The sequence below is a fragment of the Hyperolius riggenbachi genome, chromosome 1 (genome assembly GCF_040937935.1).
Source record: "Hyperolius riggenbachi isolate aHypRig1 chromosome 1, aHypRig1.pri, whole genome shotgun sequence".
NCBI classification, from domain to species: Eukaryota; Metazoa; Chordata; class Amphibia; order Anura; family Hyperoliidae; genus Hyperolius; species Hyperolius riggenbachi.
Genome location: NC_090646.1, coordinates 581625066 through 581648894, shown reverse-complemented (window position 1 = coordinate 581648894; position 23829 = coordinate 581625066). Strand labels below are relative to the sequence as shown.

Here is a 23829-nt window from a genome sequence, read left to right as displayed (position 1 = left end):
GTAAAAATCCTTTTGTTCCATTTATCTCAGGTACACTTCAAGCATGTCTCTTTATTGGCTTAAAGTGAACCCGAGGTGAGAGTGATATGGAGGCTGCCATATTTATTTCCTGTTAAACAATACCAGTTGCCTGGCAGGCCTGCTGGTCTATTTGGCTGCATTAGTGTCTGAATCACACCAGAAGCAAGCATGCAGCTAATCTTGTCAGATCTGACAATAATGTCAGAAACTCCTGATCTGCTGCATACTTGTTCAGGGTCTATGGCTGAAAGTATTAGAGGCAGAGGATCAGCAGGGCAGCCTGGCAAAAGGTATTGCTTAAAAGGAAATAAATATGGAAGCCTCCATATCACTGTCACCTCAGGTTTACTTTTAGTGCATATGGATATACACATTTAGAAACACTGTTCTTTTGAGACACTGTTCTCAGGCCAGAGTTTAGACCCGAGTACAGCAAAGAAGCATTGCATGGTACTGTTGCTATGGAGGGGGAAGGTGGGACAACAGCACTGCTCATGACGGAGCAGCTTGTGGCGGCAGGGGGAGGGGTAAGGAGGGAAACAATGTGCTTGAACAGGCTGCAGCTTTATGAGGCGTTGCTATATAATGAATTGTGGACATTGTTGTGTGGATTGATGACTTGATAAAGCAGAGGATGTTGCTCTGCGAAACGCGTTGTCGTTTTAAATATATTTTATATCAATTTGACCCCTTTAGTCCGGTCTGTGTATACCGCATTTACGGCGGTTTTCTATTCCCAACACACCACCTCTATGCGGAGAAATAGACGCATCCTACCACGCAGCTCTAGCGCGTGTGAGTAGAGGCGTCCTGCTCTCCATAGCAACATCTGTGAGGAGTGCCGAGAGGAGTGACTTCACATCCGTTACGCCGAAACAGAGAGCCCAGTCCCCGGCTAAGCATAGAGGGACACGCTTATCTTGGCTGTGTACGCTGTGCCGGCCATAGGAGAACCAGGTGAGACCTCTCCTGCTGGAGCGTTTTTCTTATTTTGCTGGGAGTCTCAGAGCGCCACTCTCTTCTTACTTGTCTCTACAGTGAATATCTTCAGGGAGCAGCCGAGTGATCAATAGGTGGCCAGATCGCACCTTCTGGGGAGTTTTTTCACTACCCCAAACGTTTTCTGAACAGATGATCTAGCACTCTGGATCCTTTGGTGACATATTGGAGTGCATGGACACACACTAGATTTGTGTAAAGGAGGATTTATGCAAATGAGAGATTTTACAAATGATGAGAGATGAATAAAACATATTCTGAAGACCGCCCTCCAGCAGGGTTTTACTAATATCCAGTGGTGGCTGGATGGTGTATTGGTTAAGGGCTCAGCCTCTGACACAGGAGACCAGGGTTTGAATCTCGTCTCTGCCTGTTCAGTAAGCCAGCACCTATTCAGTAGGAGACCTAAGGCAAGTCTCCCTAACACTGCTACTGCCTATAGAGCGCGTCCTAGTGGCTGCAGCTCTGGCGCTTTGAGTCCGCCAGGAGAAAAGCTCGATATAAATGTTATTTGTCTTGTCTAATATGGAATTGCTTATATCTTTATTGACACATAGAAGAGTGACGTGCAGCCGTGCTAACCAAATATCTCCGGGATAACACAATTGGCTTTATCTCACCTTGGGACTGCTGCATGAACTGCGGTAATTTTGCATGTTTTACTGGTACTAGCACCAGGAGAGTAGTGTGCATTACGCAATTAGTGCAACCTCGTTTTGGTACTTATGCTATTATTATTTAGCTTTGTATAGCATGGACATACTGCACAGTGCTTTACAGAATATATAGTGATGTCACTTACTGTCCCTCATAGGAGCTTACAGTCTAATCCCTACCATAGTCGTATGTCCATCGTAGTCTACGGCAAATTTAGAGGAAAGCCAATTAACCTATTTGTGTGTTTTGGCCAACTTACTTGTTGGTGTGCTACCCGCACATGGCTAATTTACCAGCAGTTCCTCCCTCTTTAACCAATTGGTACGAAAAACTGGGCCTACTGACGTCACACCGCACGGATTCCCCATTACCGCCGATCACACTGCTCTCCCGTCGCTGTAGCTCACCTGCTTTGCCGTCACTATGACAGCAGAACTCTGTGAGCTAGTCAGGAGCCGATTTCATTGGCTCCTGACCAGCTCATGGAACTCTGTTGTCATAGTGACAGCAGTGCGAGAGGGCTGTAGTGGCAGGAGAACAGTGCAATTAGTGGTAGCGGTGTGTTAATTGAAATCTATGTCCTAGCAGGGATAAAAGCTCCTAAACAAAGCATAGATTTCAAATAGTGCCATCTGGAAGCGGTTAATGACTTTTAAACTTTTTCAGACTACAAATGCCAGAAAATCAGCACCACCCTGGTAGTAGCAGCTGCAGTACCTGAGCTCTTCAGGCAATAGTGTGTAGTGTGTGTTATTCGGATGATATGATGATAGCAATATACAACAAAGTACAATAATAAGTAGGCAGATGGGAAATGAAGATAAACACTAGTCCTCAACAACTCATTAATTTATAGGCACTTTTACATTAATAGCTCCATATCTGAAGCACCATTAAGACATACTTCTCATACTTGCATTATCATAGTGAACTAGGATGACTCACAGCAGAGCTGTGTAATAGATGGACCCTGGGCTATACTAGAATCACAGGCGCAGGAGGATAAGGGCTACAACATACGTATGGCATAGTCAAAGGGAAATTCCACTTACTCTGAGAAAAAAACAAACCTCAATGCTTTCAGCAAAATTTGTAACATTTCAAATGCCTGTACATGCATATGCATAAAAGGTGCATTTGTTCCAGAGTCAAATTCACCCTAAATGTATTTTTCCTATGTCACGGTCACTTGCAATAGATGTTAAAGAGAACCTGAGATGGGTGATTATAAAGAAAATATACATACTTGGGGCTTCCTCCAGCCTGATCGCTCCCACGCCATCCTCTTCTGCCTCTCCGTTCACCTCAATTAGCCCCGGAAAGTCCTCTGGTCCGGGGCCGACTGCACATGTGCACGCTCCCGCCTTGTTCACGTCACCAGAAGCGTTCTGCTGACGGGAGCAAGTCAGGGGAGCCCACCTGGCCGGACTGCGTCTGTGCCGACTGGCCCCGACTGGAGGATTTTTCGGGGCCAGTTGCGAGCGAACGGAGAGGCAGAAGAGGGTGGCGTAGGAGTGATCAGGCTGGAGGAAGCCTCCCAGGTATGTATATTTTCTTTATAATCACCCATCTCAGGGACACTTTAAAATCTGACAGGTTTTGGATTAGTCTATCTCCTCATGGAGGATCTCAGGGTTTTCTTTATTTTTAAAAGTATTTTCTGAACCGCAATTGCTCAGTCCAACTGCCAAAACAGTGTGCAAGCGAGTAGGGAGGCTTGATGGAATCTTTGTATAGATCCTTTCCAGTGATTGCTTTTTTTAAAGAATAAAGGAAATAATTATTAATGAAATGACCACTGAGCTGGTGGTCATTACAGATGCAGCCTTAGTGGTATGCGCTGGCGTTTTCCTCGCTAATTATTAATTCCCCCCGCTTCCATAGTAGCTCTACTGCATCCATATTACTAATGCTGCATGTTCAGACAAAACCCCCTCCACAATTTTTACAGAAAAGCAGCATCATGGTGGCATGCTATCCTAATAAGGTCAAGCACAAAGCATCTCTGAATCATAACTGTTTGGAATGCAAGAATATGAAACCCAGTTTCAGTGGAAAAGAATACATGTGCTGTTTTTGGATAAGTTAGGAAGGAGTTAGAAACCATTTTGGATCTTTTGTATTGTGATCTTCCACCTTAGAGAATTCTCATCCCTTACTGCCCAGATAGGAAATGCGAAAATCTTCAGCACAGTGGGACAGATAAAAGTAAATAAACCCTTCTGTAGAGTAGGGATGATTTGTAATCCTCGACTTCTTTTCATAGCTATCCTGTTCCCTGGACTGCCAGTTTTGATATTAACCACTTTTGCCGTTTGGGGCAGTATATCTACGCCCAAAGGACTTCAGTTGCAGCACAGGGGCATAGATATACGGCCCTCGCTGCGATCACCACTATGCGCACTCCCGCGTGCCCATTCTTGTCGACCCCCATTAGTCCACAGATCAGATCCCATTCACCAATCTAAGTGTCTGTGTCAATGATCGCCGGCATCAATGAGATGCCTGTGGTCATTGTAACAACTGAAGTAACACACCCACGCATTACTTCCTGTACGCATACTAACAGTAGGTGGCAGGAAGAAAATGTGTGGCCAAATAGTAAAATTACACCTACATACATTTTATTTAATAAAAACACCACATTTACCATTAAAATTAACCCCTTACCTCCCCTACTTTCCCATAGTTACCCAAATAAAACATTTGCATTTAAAAAAAGAAATGTACATAAATAGTTACCTTAGGGATTGAACTTTTTTTTTTAATATGCATGTCCTCAGCGTAGTGGCTGGATAGTGTGCGTAGTGGCTGGAAAGTGTAATGGTTAAGGGCTCTGCCTCTGACACAGGAGACCTGGGTTTGAATCTCGGCTCTGCCTGTTCAGTAAGCCAGTACCTATTCAGTAGGAGACCTTGGGCAAGACTCCCTAACATTGCTACTGCCTATAGAGCGCGTCCTAGTGGCTGCAGCTCTGGCGCTTTGAGTCCGCCAGGAGAAAAGCGCGATATAAATGTTCTGTGTTTGTTTGTTGTTTGTTTGTTTGTCCTCAGGGTATATTACTAAGTGTTCTCCCCGGGTCAAACAGGTGGGCGGGCCGCCCGGGTAAACTCAATTAACGCCCGGCTGACTGCATTCCCAGCTGCCATCACCGCGTGGCCGGCTATCGCACTGGGTTAACTCGCAAAAACCAGCGCTGCTCCCGAATCTGCACAGCTCTGTGCAGAGTAGCAAAGTAGTCGTTTACCCGCAGCATATCCGTCCCCCTTCGGCACATACAGGCTCTATTAGCGGAGTGTACAGCGGAAGCTTTCACTCACTGCTCGTCGGCGTTAGGATTCCCCTGCTTGCCTGTTACCGGCTCACATCTATGCCACTGCATAGAGTCATAGATGTGAGCCGGTAACAGGCAAGCAGGGGAATTATAACGGCGAGGAGCGGTGAGTGAAAGCTTCCGCTGTACACTCCGCTAATAAGGCCTGTATGTGCAGGAGGGGAACAGACATGCTGCGGGTAAACTACTACTTTGTTACTCTGCTCTGCCGGGGGGATGTGTGGAAACTCGGGGGGACGAGGAGAGGGGGCGGGACATCTCACACATCAGCTCACTGAGCTGAGATTCTGCCCCGCATTTGCCAGAGGGGGCTCTTGGGGGTCAGGGTTGCACTGGAAATACGGCTGGGTCATTTGGGGGGGGGGGGGGTCCATGCTGCCATGGATCTCATGGCTGGAGCAGCAGCTGGAGCAGCAGCAATTGTATTACCGGCGGGCAAGTTGTCAGAGACTAGTTAGGACATGGTATTGCAGCAAATAAAAATAAAAAAACTGCTAAAATCCCCCACTCCCCTCCTCTGAAAACAGCAAATGTACATGGATGAAACCTAAAGGACGAGGGGGTTGATTAATCAAAGGAAATAGCACAAGCAACCTCCCGTTGCTTGCGCTATTTAATTTTGTTTTCCTGTACGTGCACTAGTGGCAGCGTTGTGTGCGTAACTAAGCAACAGCCGTAGCTTTCAAAAGCCGCACAGTTGCTTAGTTATGCACACTACGCGAACACTAGCGTGCATAGCATGCAGGGAAACAAATTAAGTTGCGTTGATTTAGTAGTTGCTTGTGCTATTTTCTTTGATGAACTAGGACATGCCCCACGTGGTTGCCAGCGTACACATGGGCGCTTGTGTGGGACATAATTAGTGCACATTTAATTTTCCACCCCGCCAAAATGTCCCCGTTCCGCCCCACCCGGCTACTTTTTCATGCCACCCGGCTGGAAAAAAATCCTGGGGAGAACAATGTTACTGTTATTTTTGCAATTAAAACATACACATTTATTTCAAAATAAAATATTGTCACCATACATTGTACTAGAGAAATACTTTAAAGGTTGCAATAACTGGGACGAATTGGCAAATAAAATGTGTGGGTTTTATCTACAGAAGAAAGTTTTTATTTTATTTTAAAAATGTAATGACCGAAAATTGAGAAATCATTTTATCTATTTTTTTTTCTTATTATTCCCATTAAAATGCATTAAGAATAAATTAATTCTTAGCAAAATGTACCACACAAATAAAGCCTAATTGGTGGCAAAAAAAAAAACAAGTTGGATCATTTCATTGTGATATGTAGCTATAAAGTTATTGAGAACGAATGGGAGGAGCACTGACAGGTAAAAATTACTTGGGTCCAGAAGGGGAAAAACCCCTTACTAGGGAAGTGGTTAAAGAGACACTGAAGCGAAAAAAAAATGATGATATTATGATTTGTATGTGTAGCACAGCTAAAGCCCCGTCTACACGGGGAGAGATTGTGGCGATCCGGCGGCTCGATTAGCCGCCGGATCGCCTCTTCCGCGTGCCCGCCGCGTCCCCGCTCGGCACGCGTGCGCGGGAATCAATACCCGCTCGATTCCCGCTCGTCCCCGCGCCGCTTATCTGCCGCTCGATTCCCTGCCATTGTCCCCTCGCGGGGAGCGAGCAGGGAATCGGCGGTGCTAAGATCCGTCCTGTCGGATCTTATCAATCGAGCCGCATCAGCGGCTCGATTGATAAGGAGCATCGCGGCCGCATATACGTGTGTAGATGCGGCTTTAGAAATAAAACATTAAGATCAGATACATCAGTGTAATTGTTTCCAGTACAGGAAGAGTTGAGAAACTCCAGTTGTTATCTCTATGCAAACAAGCCATTAAGCTCTCCGACTAAGTTAGTCGTGGAGAGGGCTGTTATCTGACTTTTATTATCTCTCTGTTCCTGGACTATTTACTTTTCCTCTGCTAGAGGAGAGGTCATTACTTCACAGACTGCTCTGAAAGACTCAATTTGAATGCTGAGTGTTGTGTAATCTGCACATATTATAGAATGATGCAATGTTAGAAAAACACTATATACCTGAAAATAAAAGTATGAGAATATTTTCTTTGCTGCTAATCTTCTAGTAAGTATTCATAGTACACAACCAATTCACTATATCATTTTTTTTTTCCGCTTCAGTGTCTCTTTAAAGCCAAACATCTCAATGGAGGTCTCAGGGACAGGAAGTGAGGAATCATTTTCATACACAGACACAGACCACAAAACCCAAAAGTTAGGAATCACCTTGTACACTATCCAAAATTAAAATAACCATTTCCTGGAATTGGGCTTTACAGGTCAGTAATGGTAACTTGCTAAGCTAACAATGCAGCAGTACTTACTGATTTTCCTTCCCTTATTTTCTGATCCTTGGCAATTGTAGCCAACACGGTAGCAGCTTGTTCACCCCCCATAACCGATATACGTGCATTTGGCCACATGTAAAGGAACCTTGGGCTGGAACAAAGAAAAGCAGGTAGACTATTATTAGTTATGTATTGCTTTGAAAGAAAATCCAGCACCCCATCCTCTCCTTAGTTTTCAATGGAAGCAGTGATAAGTAATAGGCTGTATACTATTCTGCAGCAGGGTAGATAAAGCTTTTCATAAAGTTACTACAGTGCTCTTAGGTTGAACCTTCAGACCTCTGAACAAATAACACGCTCATTTCTGCATTGCTCCTCACCACTGACCTGTATGCTCTTCCACACATTCCATAGTTGCCAGCCCCGTACGAACCTCCAATGATGACAGTCATTTTTGGCACATTGGCACAGGCTACAGCGGTCACCATTTTAGCTCCATCTTTTGCTATTCCTCCAGCTTCATAATCACGGCCAACCATAAAACCTGAAACAGATAAATTGATTGCAGGTGATCCAATGCATCCTTAATGCTAACTAAGCACCAGGGCGCTCCTATGTTAAAAAAGGAAAGTAAACAAACCTTACCTATGGGTTGGGGAGGGCAGAGTAGGGGTGGCGGAAGTGTGGTTGGCGCCTGTCTATACACATACCTCCATCTTGCTTCTTCGTGTCCCACAGATAAAGCAGTTCAAAGCATGCACGGTGATGTGGCGCAGTGATCCCCAGCCATCCCAATGCATGCTGGGAGATGTATTAATGTGATTACATCTCCCAGCTGGCCATCCTGTCACACTGAAGTACATCTCCCAGCATGCATCGCGGCTGCTTTGAACTGAGGTTCTGTGGCACAGAACGATGTAAACACGTAAAGCTGAAGGAGCACCCTCTGGATGAGTCGGCGTGCCTGAACTCCTACTCCTGTGTCCCCAGGAGTACAATCAGTAGCATCAAGGAATGAGTCGGCACCACCACAAAGTACTTCAAAGCTCTTTTATGGTGAAGGCTGCAATGACAGACCGCTGTTTCGAGCACAATGCGCTTTCTCAAATTGCAATAGCCATAATAATGGTATTATGGCTATTGCAATTTGAGAAAGAGCATTGTACTCGAAACAGGGGTCTGTCATTGCAGCCTTCACCATAAAAGAGCTTTGAAATATTTTGTGGTGGTGCCGACTCATTCCTTGATGCACAGGAAGATGTAGGCGCATGTTTAGATGGGTGGCTAGGGAGTATCCGCTTGCAGGTAAGTGAATGCTCGCTTCCCACAAAAAAGGAGAGGTTTGTTTAATTCCTTATTCAAATATGGTGCTTTTAAAACCCAATGAAATTAAAAACTGAAGTTATAATATTCTGGAAGTGTACTCCTTTATGGTGCATACACACGAGGTACGGCTGTCGCCACAACCATGTGGCACGCGCGTATTGCGGCGACAGGTCGCCCGTGTGTATGACGCGCGCGCCCCAAACCATCGCCCGTCTGAGCTGTCGCCAGGCGATTGACATGTTCAATCGCCGGCTACAGCTGTCGCTGCGACTTCGCCGGAACTGTCGCTAATCCCGCGTGAGTACGCGGGCTAGCGACAGGAGACCTACGCGAGTGAATGGAGCATCCGGCCGGGGGATGCTCCATTCACAAACAGCTTCCGCCGCGTCTCTGCCTTTCTGGCGAGACGTGTGGACAGCTGTCGCTGGCAGGGAGCTGTCGCTCCCTGTTCGCGTGCGCGCATGTGTAAGTATGTAGCTTTCCTCTTCACGAAGTGAAGTCTCCTGATCTGTGTCGTAAAGTGATAAGCATCAGCAGTGCTTCACCTCCTCCCAGCTCTGGGAAGCCTGGCAGAGTTCTCTGCCTGAGTGAGACTGACTCAGCAAATTAACTGCCCCTCTCACCTACACAGCCCGCTGTGTGCATCATCCTGATGCTTATTGTTTTTTGCGACACAGGAGGGCTGCTGCTATATAACCTTGGCAAGGTCCCCTTGCTCCAGCGTTACTCTCCGGGCAGCAATGGTATGCATGGCTTGCTGGGAGGACTTCCTCACAGTAGCAGCAGAATCAGTTTCTTGGAAGTGAGAGCCAAACTGCAAACCGCAAGCTCTGTGTATGTTGCTTGTGCTCCTGCACTGCTCCTGCTCAGCATGGCATGCAGTATAATAAGACATCTCCTTAAAATAAGCCCTAGTACATATTTTGGAGCAAGAATTAATATAAGATGCTGCCCAGCGGCATAGCAATAGGGGGTGCAGAGGTTGCAACCGCATCGGGGCCCTTGGGCCCCATGGGGCCCTCCCTGAACGTCAGTATTAGCTGTCTATTGGTCCTGTGCTCATAATAATCACTTCTATAGATACTTTGAATAATGGTAATCATTAACAAACGGCTTCCCACTCCCTCCTTGCACCTCTGACATTGTAGTTGCCATTGGCAGATTTTGGTCCGCTGTATCATTTGTTATGTATAGAGTGCTTGGGGTCCCTAATGTAAAACTTGCATCGGGGCCCACAGCTCCTTAGCTACACCACTGATGCTGTCTTATTTTCGGGGAAAAGCAGTAAGTGCAGTATTTACTTTTTGAGCTTTGTAACATCTCAGGTTCTCTTTGAAAAATTCTTGAAAATACCAGGCTCTGATCTCAACTTCAAATTTTAGGGCAATCCTGAGGATTTCGTTACTTTTGCAGAACTGTTCTTAGATCATTTTACTCCATAAATACATCACCAAATAGATTTTTTTTTTTCTTCCAATTATCTAACTAGATGTTCCTCATCTATTTTTAGGACTTGTTTGGAAACCGGATGCTGATTTAGATCACATTCATAGAAAAATATAATGTAAGCAGCAGCATCTGTTTATAGTCTGACAAGAAGGCTTCCACTCTTAGAAAATGTCAGAGAAAATTCTGTTTTCTAAAAAACTAATTTAAAGATGGCCTCTTGAAGCCACTTGACCACAGTGGTTATCTGAAGCTCTCAGCTGAATTCTCAGTGGATGCAATCATTGAGTTCTGTTTCATTAGTCAGATTTGTAGATCAATACGAAGTTTTTCAATCAAAGTAATGGCACTGGAGACCTGAGCCCAGCACTGGCAGGAATAGAAACTGCATTGTGACTCTTGGCCACATGTGCTGGAGACTCAGGTAGCCTTGGCAAATAATAATGTTATTTATTCCAACAATAGGTACACCTGAGTACAGATAGCAAGGGCTGAAGGTTAATATCTAATAAAGAAACTTCTGCAAGGGCAGAACTACGTCATGTTAGATCTTTGTCTAAAAGGGTACATGGACTTGACTTTGGTTTGACTTCCCAGCCATACTACTAAATAGCAAACTGAATTTAGAAGGTTCTTAGCAATACTCCTCTACATAAATAATGATAATGGATTGTCTTCACATATACTTTGGGATGGCTGCAAGTAGCAGAACGGGTGAACAAACATGCCTACACTAAAACTCTGACCTACAGAAAACGACAATAACGTCCATTTTGTGTGACCATCTGAACAAGATTTTTCTCAGATAAAAACCCAATCTAATAGGACAGATTGTTTTCAGTTGAGTGTCATGTAACCATGGGAACGCAGCTAGTGATACATACAGAACCTGCTCCCACTCCTGATTACCCACACTGCAGCGCGATATGCTCAAGAGGGTGGGGGGATTGCGGCAGTGGTGGTCCTTGTAGGATCTGTATACAGTATATCCTCCATCTTGTCTATACTACTCCATCTTGTATATAAGCTTTTTATATTTGCCAATAGCCACAGAAGATCTAAATGTCCTTGGTTTGTCTTTTCATAAATGACATTAGTTTGAAAACCAATATCAGCAAAAGCTAATCAGATAAGCTGTTCCTACTTTCACTTAAACTACTACCCCCCTCCCCCCCCCCCCCCCCCCTCATCTTCATTTTGTTCTCTGTGACTTTTTAACCAACCTTTTGGTACTTTTCCATTGTTATGTCATTGAGGGTCAAACTGCTACTGCACATGTGCAATGAGCAGTACGACCCCCTTATAAGAAGCGACCTCTTGAATAAACTTTAGTCAGTTTCTGAACGCAATACATGTTTCTGTGTGTTTTTTGAGACTGGCTCCAGATATATCTGCTATCCTGATACAGGTAAACCACAGTGACTAGAATACAGGTGGTCAGAAGAAAAGCCTATTCCTTTCAGTCATCAGTGCAGTGGAGCGAGTCTTCATCTCTAATTGAGTACATGGATCAACCTAAGTTAGGGGCAAATTAGTCTAATACATCAACCCAGAGACCCCAGATTTTATCAAAGGGCTTGTGCTGCCCACCAGTCTGAAAAGTTAATTTATATAAAGGTGAACATAAACGGTACAAATATTTTCATCAGATGTGATCTTTCGACGCCATTTCAACGATCGGAACTAATTGGAAGGCAATTATCGATTGTTCTCGTTAACGGAATGATTTAAGAAGGTCTTACAATCCAATTCAATCATAAAATCATAAAAACTAACTTTGGGGTCGATAATTTTTCCTTTTCCGATCAACCAAAGAATCTTATCGCGTTGATTTGCGCCACAAACGGCTAATTTTTCTATACAATTAGTTATTATACATTTTACTATACAATTCATAAAAAGTGCGTTGAAAGATTGAATCTGAAGGAAAAATTGTATCGTTAATGGCCACCTTTATGGAGATTGGAATTCACCAAGGACCTCCAATCAGACAGTTTAGGTACAGACTGAAGTCTCCATTTTCTCCCATAACAGTATAATATTCTAATGAAGTTTTCTTTTTTTAATATGTATTACAAGCTACATTTGACAATACTGTATACCAAACAATAATAGGCTGACAAGATAACCGGAAGATGCAGCTTAGCTTGTAAAAAATGAACTACAGCCTTCCACTACTCCTGCACTAGTGGACAAAACCACACAGTGCTGCAGGAAGTGGGCAGCCCTGTCCCACATTTACAGCATTTCGCCCTATGGATATTACTAATCTTGGCCAATCTAACAGATTAATGTAGCCATGTAGGTGGTTATTTCTAGACGCGAATAATAAGACTCATTTCACCACATTAGCACCATGAGACACATTAGGCAAATGTTTATTGATAAAGTTGCATTGGTAACGTTGAGCAGTGGTAAAATTTCTGGGTAAAGATGTTAAAGCGGCCCCAAAAAAAAGGGGGGCCAATTCTGGAGGTCATGACTCTTCTACTAGCCATCAATGAGAAGGAACTGTTTTATGAACATGGTAAGGCATACATTTTCCACAAAAAAAAGAAATCTGGTTCGCAAAGGGAATAAAGGTGTCTCTTTTCAGGAAACTAGAACCACCATTCATAAACAGAAGTCAGGGATGGGGGCCTTTAGCATCACCTTATCAGCATCACATTCATATTTTAACATCATAAACTAAACGGCAGTTTAATGTTCTTGGTTGAAACAATTCTTTAAAGAAAACCTGATACCAAGAAATAGAATTATGTATACTTACCTAGAGCTTCCTCCAGCCCCCTGTAGTCTGTGTGCTCCCTTGCCGTTCTCTCGGGCACCTCCATTCTCCCTCAGTTGGGGACTACGGCACACCGACCTGGTCAAGTACCCATGGTCACGAGTGGTCTGCGCCTGTGCAGCAAGTTAAAGGAAACCAGAGATGGATTACTTCAAAATTTTATTACTTACCCAGGGCTTCCTCCAGCCCCATGAGCAGCGATGCGTCCTACGCCATCCTCCCGTGGTCCTCCGTTGAGCCGCAAATAACCCTGGTACCTGGTTCAGCTGCACCAGTCCAGCCCCAGGTAAGTATAAATCCTTATGTATGATTAATGACAGATACACATTAAAGAAGTTAAATTATTATTCCTGCCCTTCTAAGTCAGAAAGTACACGCCAATCCCTTTGGTAAAAGCGTATCCCCCCCCCCCCCCCAAGGTCCAGCCCCAGCCTGGTTATTCTTTGTTAATTGCGGGTCTTTGTAAAGAAGAAAAGAAGTTTTGAGTTCAGGTCCGCTTTAATAAAGTATTTTTCTTTGTATGCATTTACCAATTCGCTCACTGCATCATCTGCACAGGGATTGCCAAGCATGCCGTAATGATAGTTATAGTATAGCTGTGTCCTACTCACCTGTAATATTCTGCAGGAAAAGCAAAGGAATGTTTCTTTGGCAGCACAGCTCAATGAAATGAGTGCCCTGCAACAGAAATTCAGAAAACAAGGTTGGTTTGTCACATACGCTATACCCATAAACAGATTACAATCACAGCAGTAAAAGAGGCTTGCTGATCTGCAGGATGGGACCAAGAGTGGCTTAGTTTGGAAATGTTAGGATCTGTGCACTGTCTATGGGTCATCTGGCCAGACAGGTCAAAGTCAATGAAATCAAAAAACTTGCAAGCTGATGCATGATTATGCAAATGTATTCAGCCTGAAAATGAAGAATCTAGAGCTAGAGGAATGTGTTAGGGCAAGCAATCAGTTATGTGTATTTGTAGAAAGGTTAGACAAGACAAAAATTTATATCACGCTTTTCTCCTGACGGACTCAAAGCGCCAGAGCTGCAGCCACTAGGACGCGCTCTATAGGCAGTAGCAATGTTTGGGAGTCTTGCACAAGGTCTCCTTACTGAATAGGTGCTGGCATACTGAGCAGAAAGAGCCGAGATTTGAACCCTGGTCTGCTGTGTTAGAAGCCTTAACCATTACACTATCCTCAAAATAGCGTTCTGCGTATCGGCAGGAACGTTAGTGTTAGGTGTATCAGGAGGAAAGATAGGCGTATCGATAGAAAAGTTAACTGTAGAAGATGTGGGAGTTCGGTCGGCAATTAGAAACAACAATCTCAACCAAAAATAGAATATCAGTTACATAATGGAACGCTTTTCTAATTGTCGCCATTGCTGGCTCACTGGTGCTTCCATTGGAGTTGCGTGGGACGGACTTTGCTTTACCAGGTGCTGGCTGGTGCTTTACAGGCACTGACCAGGGCTGACTTGGGCTTCCTAGTCATTTCACCGATGCTTTACATTTTCCATTGGCTGCTATGAAGATCAGATCATTAGTCATTGCCACCAAAATGCATGCAGCAGCGTTTTACCAAAGCCAGTCACTGCCAGGCCTGTAGTGTGAGCCGGCTTCACTGAGATCAGTACTGTTCACATTGCTTGCAGTGTGTGAGCGAGCCATTTCAGATAACTAATAGAACGAGAAAACATTCTTGACAAGAATAAAGTTATCTGGCTTAGGAGATGAATAAAAGACTACAAACATATAAACCAGACCGGACCTCCTGAAGCTGAATAAACCACTGGCTTCTGTCTCTTACGAGGCTCCAGCAGACTAATGTCATGCTGGGTACACACGATACGTTTTTCCGCTCGATAGATGGATTCGATAGATAATTCCTGTCATGTCCGAAAAACGTATGATGTGTACCCAGCAACAGATAAGCAAAGGCCTCACAAAAATGTATGTGATAAATACTAAGTAAAGGTTTGTTATGAAACAGAAACCAAAGAGATGATCTAGCTGAGGGCAAAGTGTCAGTGGGATTATAGCACGTGTGATTACGGAGAAAAGACACAAAAAGAGAAAGTGACAATGTACTCCCCAGCATAATCTCTTCTGCCTTGCCATATGCCATCTATCGCTGAGGTGTACTTATCTATACTTTGCAGTCAAAATACAATTCTCAAAACCCTTATGTAAAATTAAGAACTTGTGTTATTTTTATAAAGGAAAGCTTAGTTTTGATTTTACTACTGCCAAGACTCCTGACGAATGACTAACAATGATGCCGTACTGGTCACTATGGAGATACCTAGTCTTCACAACACAAAAATTAAAGCAAGAACATTTTTCAACCTACAAAACCTGCTGGTTCAAAACGCAGAGTAACTTGCTCCTGTTGAGCCATAAGCCTGCAGGACAGCATCTTTACTGCTGGCAGGCATGAACAAAAACAGACAGGACCAACTGCCATTATCATTAAACACAGCCACTAACAATGTAATAAACTAAAAGGTTGTTTAGAAAAATGATTATATATATATATATATATATATATATATATATATATATATATAAAATATAATACACACACACACACACAGATACTGCTGGCTTGGCAACAGCCATTCTTAGGTTCACAGACAGGAAACAGTCATGGCCATGACATCACAATTGTGTGTGTGTGTGTGTGGGGGGGGGGGGGGGGGGGGAGTTTTACCTCAATATTAGCCATACAGATGCCCCGATGATCTATCTAATAAAAGTTAAAGATTTCTCAAGGGAAAGGGGGTATGGGCTACTGATTGGGATAAAGTTCAATTTTGCAATAAAGTTCCTCTTTAAGCTCCAGAAGGTGAAACTGTCACTTGTAATATTTCATATCTTTACTGATTATAAAGGAAAAACACTTAAGCAATGTATACAGTGCTAGACAAAACATAACAAAAATGACCATGCTTCCCCTTCAACCATAATATTCTGGCAGGTGATGAGCACGTTATTCAGCATTTACCTTTTTTGCAGATTCAGAAAAAAGGACACCATTGTTTCCAATAATGCCAACTGGGTAACCAAATATCCTGGCAAAACCTTAAATGAAAATAAAGTCGACATCTCAGTAAAAGCACATCTTTTATAAGCAATAGCTGTAATCAAGTGATTTTGTGTTAGTTTGTAAGTACATTTATCTTTACACTAAAACTTGCAGCAATTTCACTTCTTTGTGCCAATGGCACAGTGTTTGGTGTTTTTTGTGTATGGACTCTTTAAAAATCCCCATCTTTCTGCAGAAGAGTTTAGCTATAAACAGCAGAAAGTATTGTCCCTGATTAAAGTTGCTGACCAGTGGTAATCCTACATGATTCAAGAGGTGAATTTACAAAAAAATTGCCTGCTATCTGGTGGTAGAAGTTTGCAACCCTCGTCTGGGTCACATTAGAACATAATCAGGATAACTGAAGGTTTAGTGAGTGAGTCTATGTGCTATTGGAGCAATGCACATATCAGCAGTGACATCATCTCCATACACTTATAGATTTGCAGCAGATTTGACCATCAGATAGATTTCTGTCAGATGCCTGTAAAGTCGAATCTGACAGGAATCTATCTGATGTGTGCCACACACTAGGAACAGATTTCCAATAGATTTCAGAATGAAATCTATTGGAAATCGATCTAAATGCATTATTGGACCATCAGATCCAATGCAACTCTATGGGCCATCGATCTGCTGCCAGCAGCAGATCAACCTAGATTTTCCATCCTATCAGATAGAGCAAATCAATCGAAATCTGCCGCAAATCAATAAATTTGACAAAATCGATTTCTGATCGATTGATCCCATAGAATCAATCGATCGATGGCTGAAATCGACCAGTGTATGTGCCCCTTTAGGAAACATGGACCATCCCTAGACAAACTAAAACATCATTTGCACATCTGGGGCTGATCAAATAACTTCAATAAGCTTAATCAATTGCATCCAGCATTTGATAGGTACCATTTGTTTACATATACAAAAACAAGGTAGGCATGTGAAATTATTTTTGCTACAATAGCAGAGTGTACAGGGATGACCTGGAAGGAAGCATTCATGCAAAAATGGTGCCTGGAAAATTTGGGTGCAGGGTAAACTGAAAAATGGCTCACTATGCTCCTGCAAAAGTCCTGGCAGCATAAATTGCTATTCCCCCCTCCAGACAACCATGGACACGGGGTAAAGATGTAATTTGGCTGCCAGTTATTGCGCTGTTTTTAAAGTAATTTTGGCTCAGTCTTTTGACAGCGCCCAAATTACTGTCTGAGTGCCACAATAGCTGTAATTCACATTACGGCCTATGGTGGCGCATGGTGCGCCTAAATTTCCCTGCACAGTTTTGTGGAAGGATTTTTTTTAACAAGAGTGGAGATTCACTTTAAAGTAGCCACAGCCTGACAACCGGCCAGCACAATGGCGCAGTGGATAGCACTCTCACCGTGCAGCACAGGGGTCCCTAGTTTGAATCCCAGCCAGGCCTTTATCAGCATGGAGTTAGGATATTTCGCCCGTGTCTGTGTGGGTTTCCTCCAGGTATTGTAGTTTCCTCCCACATCCCAAAAACATACAGATATGTTAATTGGCTTCCCCCTAAAACTGGCCTTAGACAACATGAGCCATAAGACTATGGTAGGGATTAGATTGTGAGCTCCTCTCAGGGACAGTTAGTGACATGACTGTACTCTAATGTGCTGTGGAAGATGTTGGCGCTATATAAATACTAAACAATAATAATAATAATGGTACAGCTGTTAGGGCAGCCAGGGAGGAAACACAAGAGCCATTTATCACATGCAACCCCCTACACCTGTAGTTCACAAACCACTGTAAGCAGTTCCAGCCCTGTGCCATCTTACCTCGGTTCCAATATAAATATTTGAATGGAAGTAGTAAGGCTAGGTACATCTGTACCATTGTCGTCATCTGCAGGGATTGGGACTCGATCCCTCAATATGACAGTTCAGGGGCAGAGCGCTGTACAGACGCTTTGCTCTACTACATTTCCTTTAAAGTGGGATTGTCACCATAAAAATCAAATTTCAACAGTAACTGGTCTAGGTGCATTAACCTCTGGGGCGATAATACCGAGCTGAGCTCGGGGTATATCGCGCAGGATTTCTCAGGCCCTGGTGGGCCGATTTGCATGATTTTTTTTTTGTTACACGCAGCTAGTACTTTGCTAGCTGCGCGTAACTGCCGATTGCCGCCGCTTGCCGCCGATCCGCCGCGCAGCCCACCCATGCAATTGTGTCGCCCAGAGGGTTAAGCGATAAAGATGCTTATCCTGCATTAAAAACTTTCAAAACTTTTTCTGCTGTTATGGTTTGCGTTATCAGATACCTTAGGAGAACTGGCCCTTTAATTGTCATTGCCAAACAGTTGCATGCTGGGGGGTCTTTTTATCTATAATGTATTCCTCCTCTTCCATTTATTTCCCCCTCCTAATGACATAAGACGCACTTCCTAGTATAGACCTCAGTGGGAGTGTCTGAAGATTCTGGGAGGAGGGCAGGTAACGAATACACAATTAGCAAGAGGAGAAAAAAAAGAGTGAGGAAGGAAATGATGTCAGGAGGTCAAAGGTAACCAAGGTGGAAACTGTCTAGAATAGGATTCTTTGCTTTTCCTGTATAAAATTCACAGGAATGATAACGTGGACAGTGCAATACATCTGTTATGCAAGTAGAACTAGTACCGTATTTATCTACTTATACATGTGCTTTTTTTATTTCTAGGTTAGCATGGGTGTCACTTGTTGTTTAAGAGGGAAAAGGGGGTAACAGTGCAGCAGACGAGGGAGCGGCTTCTGGAATGTGGGGTGAAGAGGGGAACAACGGCCTCAGACGTTGATGCATCGGCACATGTACACATGCTTCAGGGGCATTAGAAAGGACCGTGGATACCCCCAAAAAGAAAGTTAGCCGAGTTGAAATAAAAGGTGTTTTGAGTTTTTCCCCCTAATATATTTATCTTCAGGACGGAGGAAGGGAGAAGATATAGAAACGATTACCTGTTACTAATGTGTCTCCATAAAGTGCTTTAAACTCATCAAATTTACTTCCATCCACAATCCTGGCAATGACCTGTGATGGGAAGAAATGAAAATAAGTGATTTCTCATAGGATTTTTTTTCAGTTAATATGGAGTTTCATCCCTCTCCCTCGGGCCTGATTAAGTTCAAAGTGGAAAAAAAACTGTCATGGGACAGGGAGAGATGAAGAGTGAGCACACACTGACTTATCCGATAGGTAGACAGGACTGTAAAGCCTGATGGTTCTCAGTCCAGGTGGCTGGTCAGGGCCACCTCTGCCAAGAATCTAGAATCCCCCAATCTCTCTTGATGCCTCAGCGGATGGGCTCCCTGGTCGATTGTCTTGAGCCAAGGGCCTTGTTCTCCTTCTCACCCCATCTGCTCTGTCGTGTGCTGCTTCAGTGGCCCTGTTCTAGTCTTCCTAGCAAAAGGACGTGCCACTAGCCTGCAGGCTAGCAATGTGTCTGTACAGTCTTGGCTCCAAACTGGTGCCCACCGGATGACAGCCCTTGAATGTTTGTATGAGGCATAAAGGACTCCTAAAGTGAAGGGGATATAGAGGGTGCCATACTTATCTCCTTTTAAACAACACCAGGTGCCTGGCAGTCCTGCTGATCTTTCTGGCTGCAGTAGTGTCTGAAACACACACCTGAAACAAGCATGTGGAAAATCCAGTCAGACTTTACTTAAGAGGATTTGATCTGCATGCTTGTTCAGGGTCTATGGCCATACAGGACTTCACTAGAGCCGCCCACATCCTGTCGAACTCTCCCTCACTGCCCAACAGGCTTGCCCCCTACTTTAGCACCTTCAAACAAGTCCTCACAGCTCGCCTCTTGAGAGCCTACCCCACCTCGCCGATGTCCTCACACTCTCTGCCGACAACCTCTCAATGCAGCCCCTCCCATCATGGCACCATAAGCCTCTGGCAGGGCCCTCCCTCTTTATGTAGCCTACCTGATCGTGCATCCTGCTCACAGTCAACTTGAATGACAGTGTAAGTTCTGGCATTGTGTGTCTTATGCTAGATACACACCATACAATTTTCAGTTATACTGGGCATACATGGCTCGATTTTCCGCAGGCGATTCTCTTATCTTTCACTCGTTTTACTTATCTTTTTCCATGGTGTTCAATGCGGAATCGAGCGGCGAAAGGAGCGGGTGGGAGATCGGAGATGTCGTAAATTATCTATCTAGTCATCTAAATGGCTCAAAAACAAACTGTGTATTCCCAGCATAAGATTTTCTGTTATGCTGGGTACAAACTGTAAGATTTTCCGTTCGATTTTGCGATCAGATCGTTTTTCCCGCACAATTCTGTGCTCGATTCTCTTATCTTCATTTGTTTTTCTTATCTTTTTCCATTCACCGCTATGAGAAATCGAGCAGGAAAACGATCAGGAGCAATATCGGACATGACGGATTTTATCAATCGGATCCATCTGTCGCACGGAAAATCGTACCGTGTGTATTAGGCATTAGATTTACCTGCCAGATAGATAATTTCCAACATGTTGGAAATGTATCTATCTTACCATCTATCTGCCTAGCAATTAGGCATTATTCTACTCAGCAGGAGATCACCAGAAGACAATGCACCACAGATAATGCACCACAGATAATGACCAGTCGCTACAGAAAATAATCTAACAGAAAATCTAAAGTTGCCCATACAGTTACTCGATTTCCCGCCGATAGACAGCAGATTCGATCACTCATTTCCGTCCGAAATCGATCGAACCCCGTCAATCTGTCCGCACGGAAAATTTCGCTCGATCGCCAACAGGTCGGGAGTGCGTCGATAGTGGCTTTTGAATGTACGACGACCAACGCTAGCGGCAATACATTACCTGTTCCGCCGGCGCGTGTCCCTGCTGTCCCTTCTCCGCACTGGGATCCGGCTGGCTTCACTTACTTCCTGACGGGGGAAGTTTAACTACTTGCCGACCGCGCACTCATACCGCGCGTCGGCAAAGTGGCAGCTGCAGGACCAGCGACGCAGTTCTGCGTCGCCGGCTGCAAGCTAATTAATCAGGAAGCAGCCGCTCGCGCGAGCGGCTGCTTCCTGTCAATTCACGGCGGGGGGCTCCGTGAATAGCCTGCGGGCCGCCGATCGCGGCTCGCAGGCTAAATGTAAACACAAGCAGAAATAATCCACTTTGTTTACAGCCGTACAACGCTGCTGACAGTAGCAGCGTTGTACCAGATCAGCGATCCCCGGCCAATCAGCGGCCGGGGATGGATGTCACATGACAGGCAGGAGCCTGTTAGAGGCTGCACAGGACAGATCCGTTGCTGTGCAGCCTCGGATCTCCGGGGGGAAGGGAGGTAGGAGAGGGAGGGGGGGAATGTCGCCGCGGAGGGGGGCTTTGAGGTGCCCCCCCCCCCTGCAAACCTCAGGCAGGCAGGAGCGATCAGACCCTCCCTGCACATCATCCCCATAGGGGGGAAAAAAGGGGGGCGATTTGGTCGCTCTGCCTGCACCCTAATCTGTGCTGGGGGCGGCACAGCCCACCCAGCACAGATCAGCTAAAACAGCGCTGGTCCTTAAGGGGGGGTAAAGGGTGGGTCCTCAAGTGGTTAAACAGTAGAGTGAAGCTGAAGCCCAGAGCGGAGAGAGGAGACAGCGGAGACCGGAATACTCGCGCCAGCTGGATCAGGTAATGTATGCAGGGGGCGGCGGCAGCTCCACAAACTGTGAATCGATTTCATAGTGAAATCGATTCAAAATCTGTTTGCAGTGTAGGCAGCCAATAGATCCCTCTTTGATCAGATTCGATCACAGAGGGATCTATCTGCTGGTCGATATGGTAGCAATCGACCAGTGTATGGCTGCCTTAACAGAAAAATCTAACAGAAAATTGTATGGTGTGTACTAGGCATTACTGCTTATTACCTGTATTGTATTGTCTGTCACTCCTACTACTGTCTGTAACCTTATTGATTGTTTAAAAGGGACCTGAACTCAGAACTCCTCCCTGCTCTAAAAGATACGCAACAGCATAATAACCTTAAAAAACAACAACATGTATTTGTTACAGCTAATACAAATCCTGAAATAAATCTGCAGTTTCTACTTCCTGATTCATGGAAGCAGACATATTGTTTACAGCCTATACTTTCAAATAGGGTTATCTGCTTATCTGCCATAGGCAGTCATGTGACACAGGGGGGGAGATCAAATTACAACTTGTGATTAGACACAAATGAGGGGGAATTACAAAGGCTAAACTCTTTAAATACATACAGGGTGCATTTCTGTTATGTTTTCCTTGTGTCCTGTGCAAGAGTTTAAGTCCACTTTAATATATTGATGTTACCGTATATAAATCAAATGCTGCTACTACTATATATAGGTTGTATACAGTGACTGAAAGGAAGAACATTTTTTTAAAATCTGTTGTCCTGCAGCAGTTATTCTGTCAGCTGTATTGTTTAGTTTCGCACCTCTCGGACATCAAAATTCTTCTTTAAATTATCACCAACAATTCCATACAATTCATCCGCAGGAAAAAGTGGATCTTCGGGACTTTCTACAGTGACCTTGGAATGAAAAGAAAAAATATCAAGACTTGTGAATTTGAAGCATTTCCTAAAGACGTTAAAAAAAAAAAATCAATAGTAAGCAAAAATGTGTTAGTGTTACAATATAAGAACTGTAAGTTTAAGAATGATCGATTCATTGCTATCATTTGTCAATCATACAGTTGTGTTCAAAATTATTCAACTGAAATTGAGTGTTTTGGCCAGTTTCATGTTGATTTTGATCATTTCAGTCATCTTGTTTACAATTAAATCAAAAAGGCACTTATAAGTCAGACAAATAGAACATAAAATTTATAATGAAATAACCACAAATGTCTTTCCTGTGCTCACATCATTATCAGTTTTACTCAACCCCCGAGTGACAATCATTCTTAGTACTTAGTACATCCTTTTCCAGTTATAACCGCTTTTAAGCGTGAAGCATAGCTTGACACAAGTGTCTTGCATCTATCTACGGGTATCTTAGCCCATTCTTCATGGGCAAAAGCCTCCAGTTCAGTTATATTCTTAGGCTTGCGCACTACAACTGCTTTCTTTAAGTCCCACTAGAGGTTCTCAATCGGATTTAAGTCTGGTGACTGCGATGGCCACTCCAAAATGTTCCAGCCTTTAATCTGCAACCATGCTCTAGGCCAGGGCTTTTCAACCTTTCCACTAATTGTACCACTTTTATTGCCTGAAAACTTTCAAGTACCACCAGTGTGCCTGCACAGTAGATTGGATGCAATCGGGCTTGGCTGTTTCTGCTGGAGCCTGAACGGAGAGCAGCTACTGCGCATGCGCACACACCGATGAGGAGAAGTATGGGGCTCCCAGCACTGGATCCCATCTACTGAGGAGGAAGGGGGAAACCTCTTTAGGATACAAAGGCCTCCCCTTCCCTGAGGTAAGTACCTACCCCCCGGGGCACTTTTTTCTTACAAGGTACACTTAAAGAAAAAAAGGCATTTGGGAGGGGAAAAGTAGGAGGCATTGGTGGGGAAAAACATTACAATTAGATTGCTAGCCTACATATTGTCAGTATTGGCAATCTAGAGGTACAGTATATTGCCAATATAGGTAGCCATACAAGTTCCACCCCCCACCCCTCCGCGCTTAATTATAGGTAGCCTGGCCCCGTCACCAGAGAGCTGAGAGCTAGGCAGTGACTCACCACAAAGTTTGGCTCCCCCCTTGCTCACTCCTTGCTGTGCTGCCCTGCGGAATAGTTCACACCTCAGAACATTGGGAAGCCAGCTGCAGTAAAGAGACAGCCAGGCAAGCGGTGCACAGTGACTGTATGTATACTTCAAATGAGCAGTGATGTCACTTTCTGTATCTGC

General features: G+C 44.2%; 1 protein-coding gene across 1 annotated transcript in view; it reads right to left on the bottom strand.

Moving 5' to 3' along the window:
- Positions 1 to 23829, bottom strand: part of MCCC2 (methylcrotonyl-CoA carboxylase subunit 2) — a 95909-nt gene that overhangs the window by 11384 nt on the left and 60696 nt on the right. The window contains exons 10-15 of the mRNA XM_068248214.1: positions 22409 to 22504; positions 18939 to 19011; positions 15905 to 15981; positions 13511 to 13577; positions 7727 to 7883; positions 7376 to 7490 (exon numbers count right to left, since the gene is read on the bottom strand). Of these exons, the coding sequence (XP_068104315.1) occupies positions 7376 to 7490; positions 7727 to 7883; positions 13511 to 13577; positions 15905 to 15981; positions 18939 to 19011; positions 22409 to 22504 (585 nt within the window). The remainder of the gene's footprint in view (positions 1 to 7375; positions 7491 to 7726; positions 7884 to 13510; positions 13578 to 15904; positions 15982 to 18938; positions 19012 to 22408; positions 22505 to 23829) is intronic.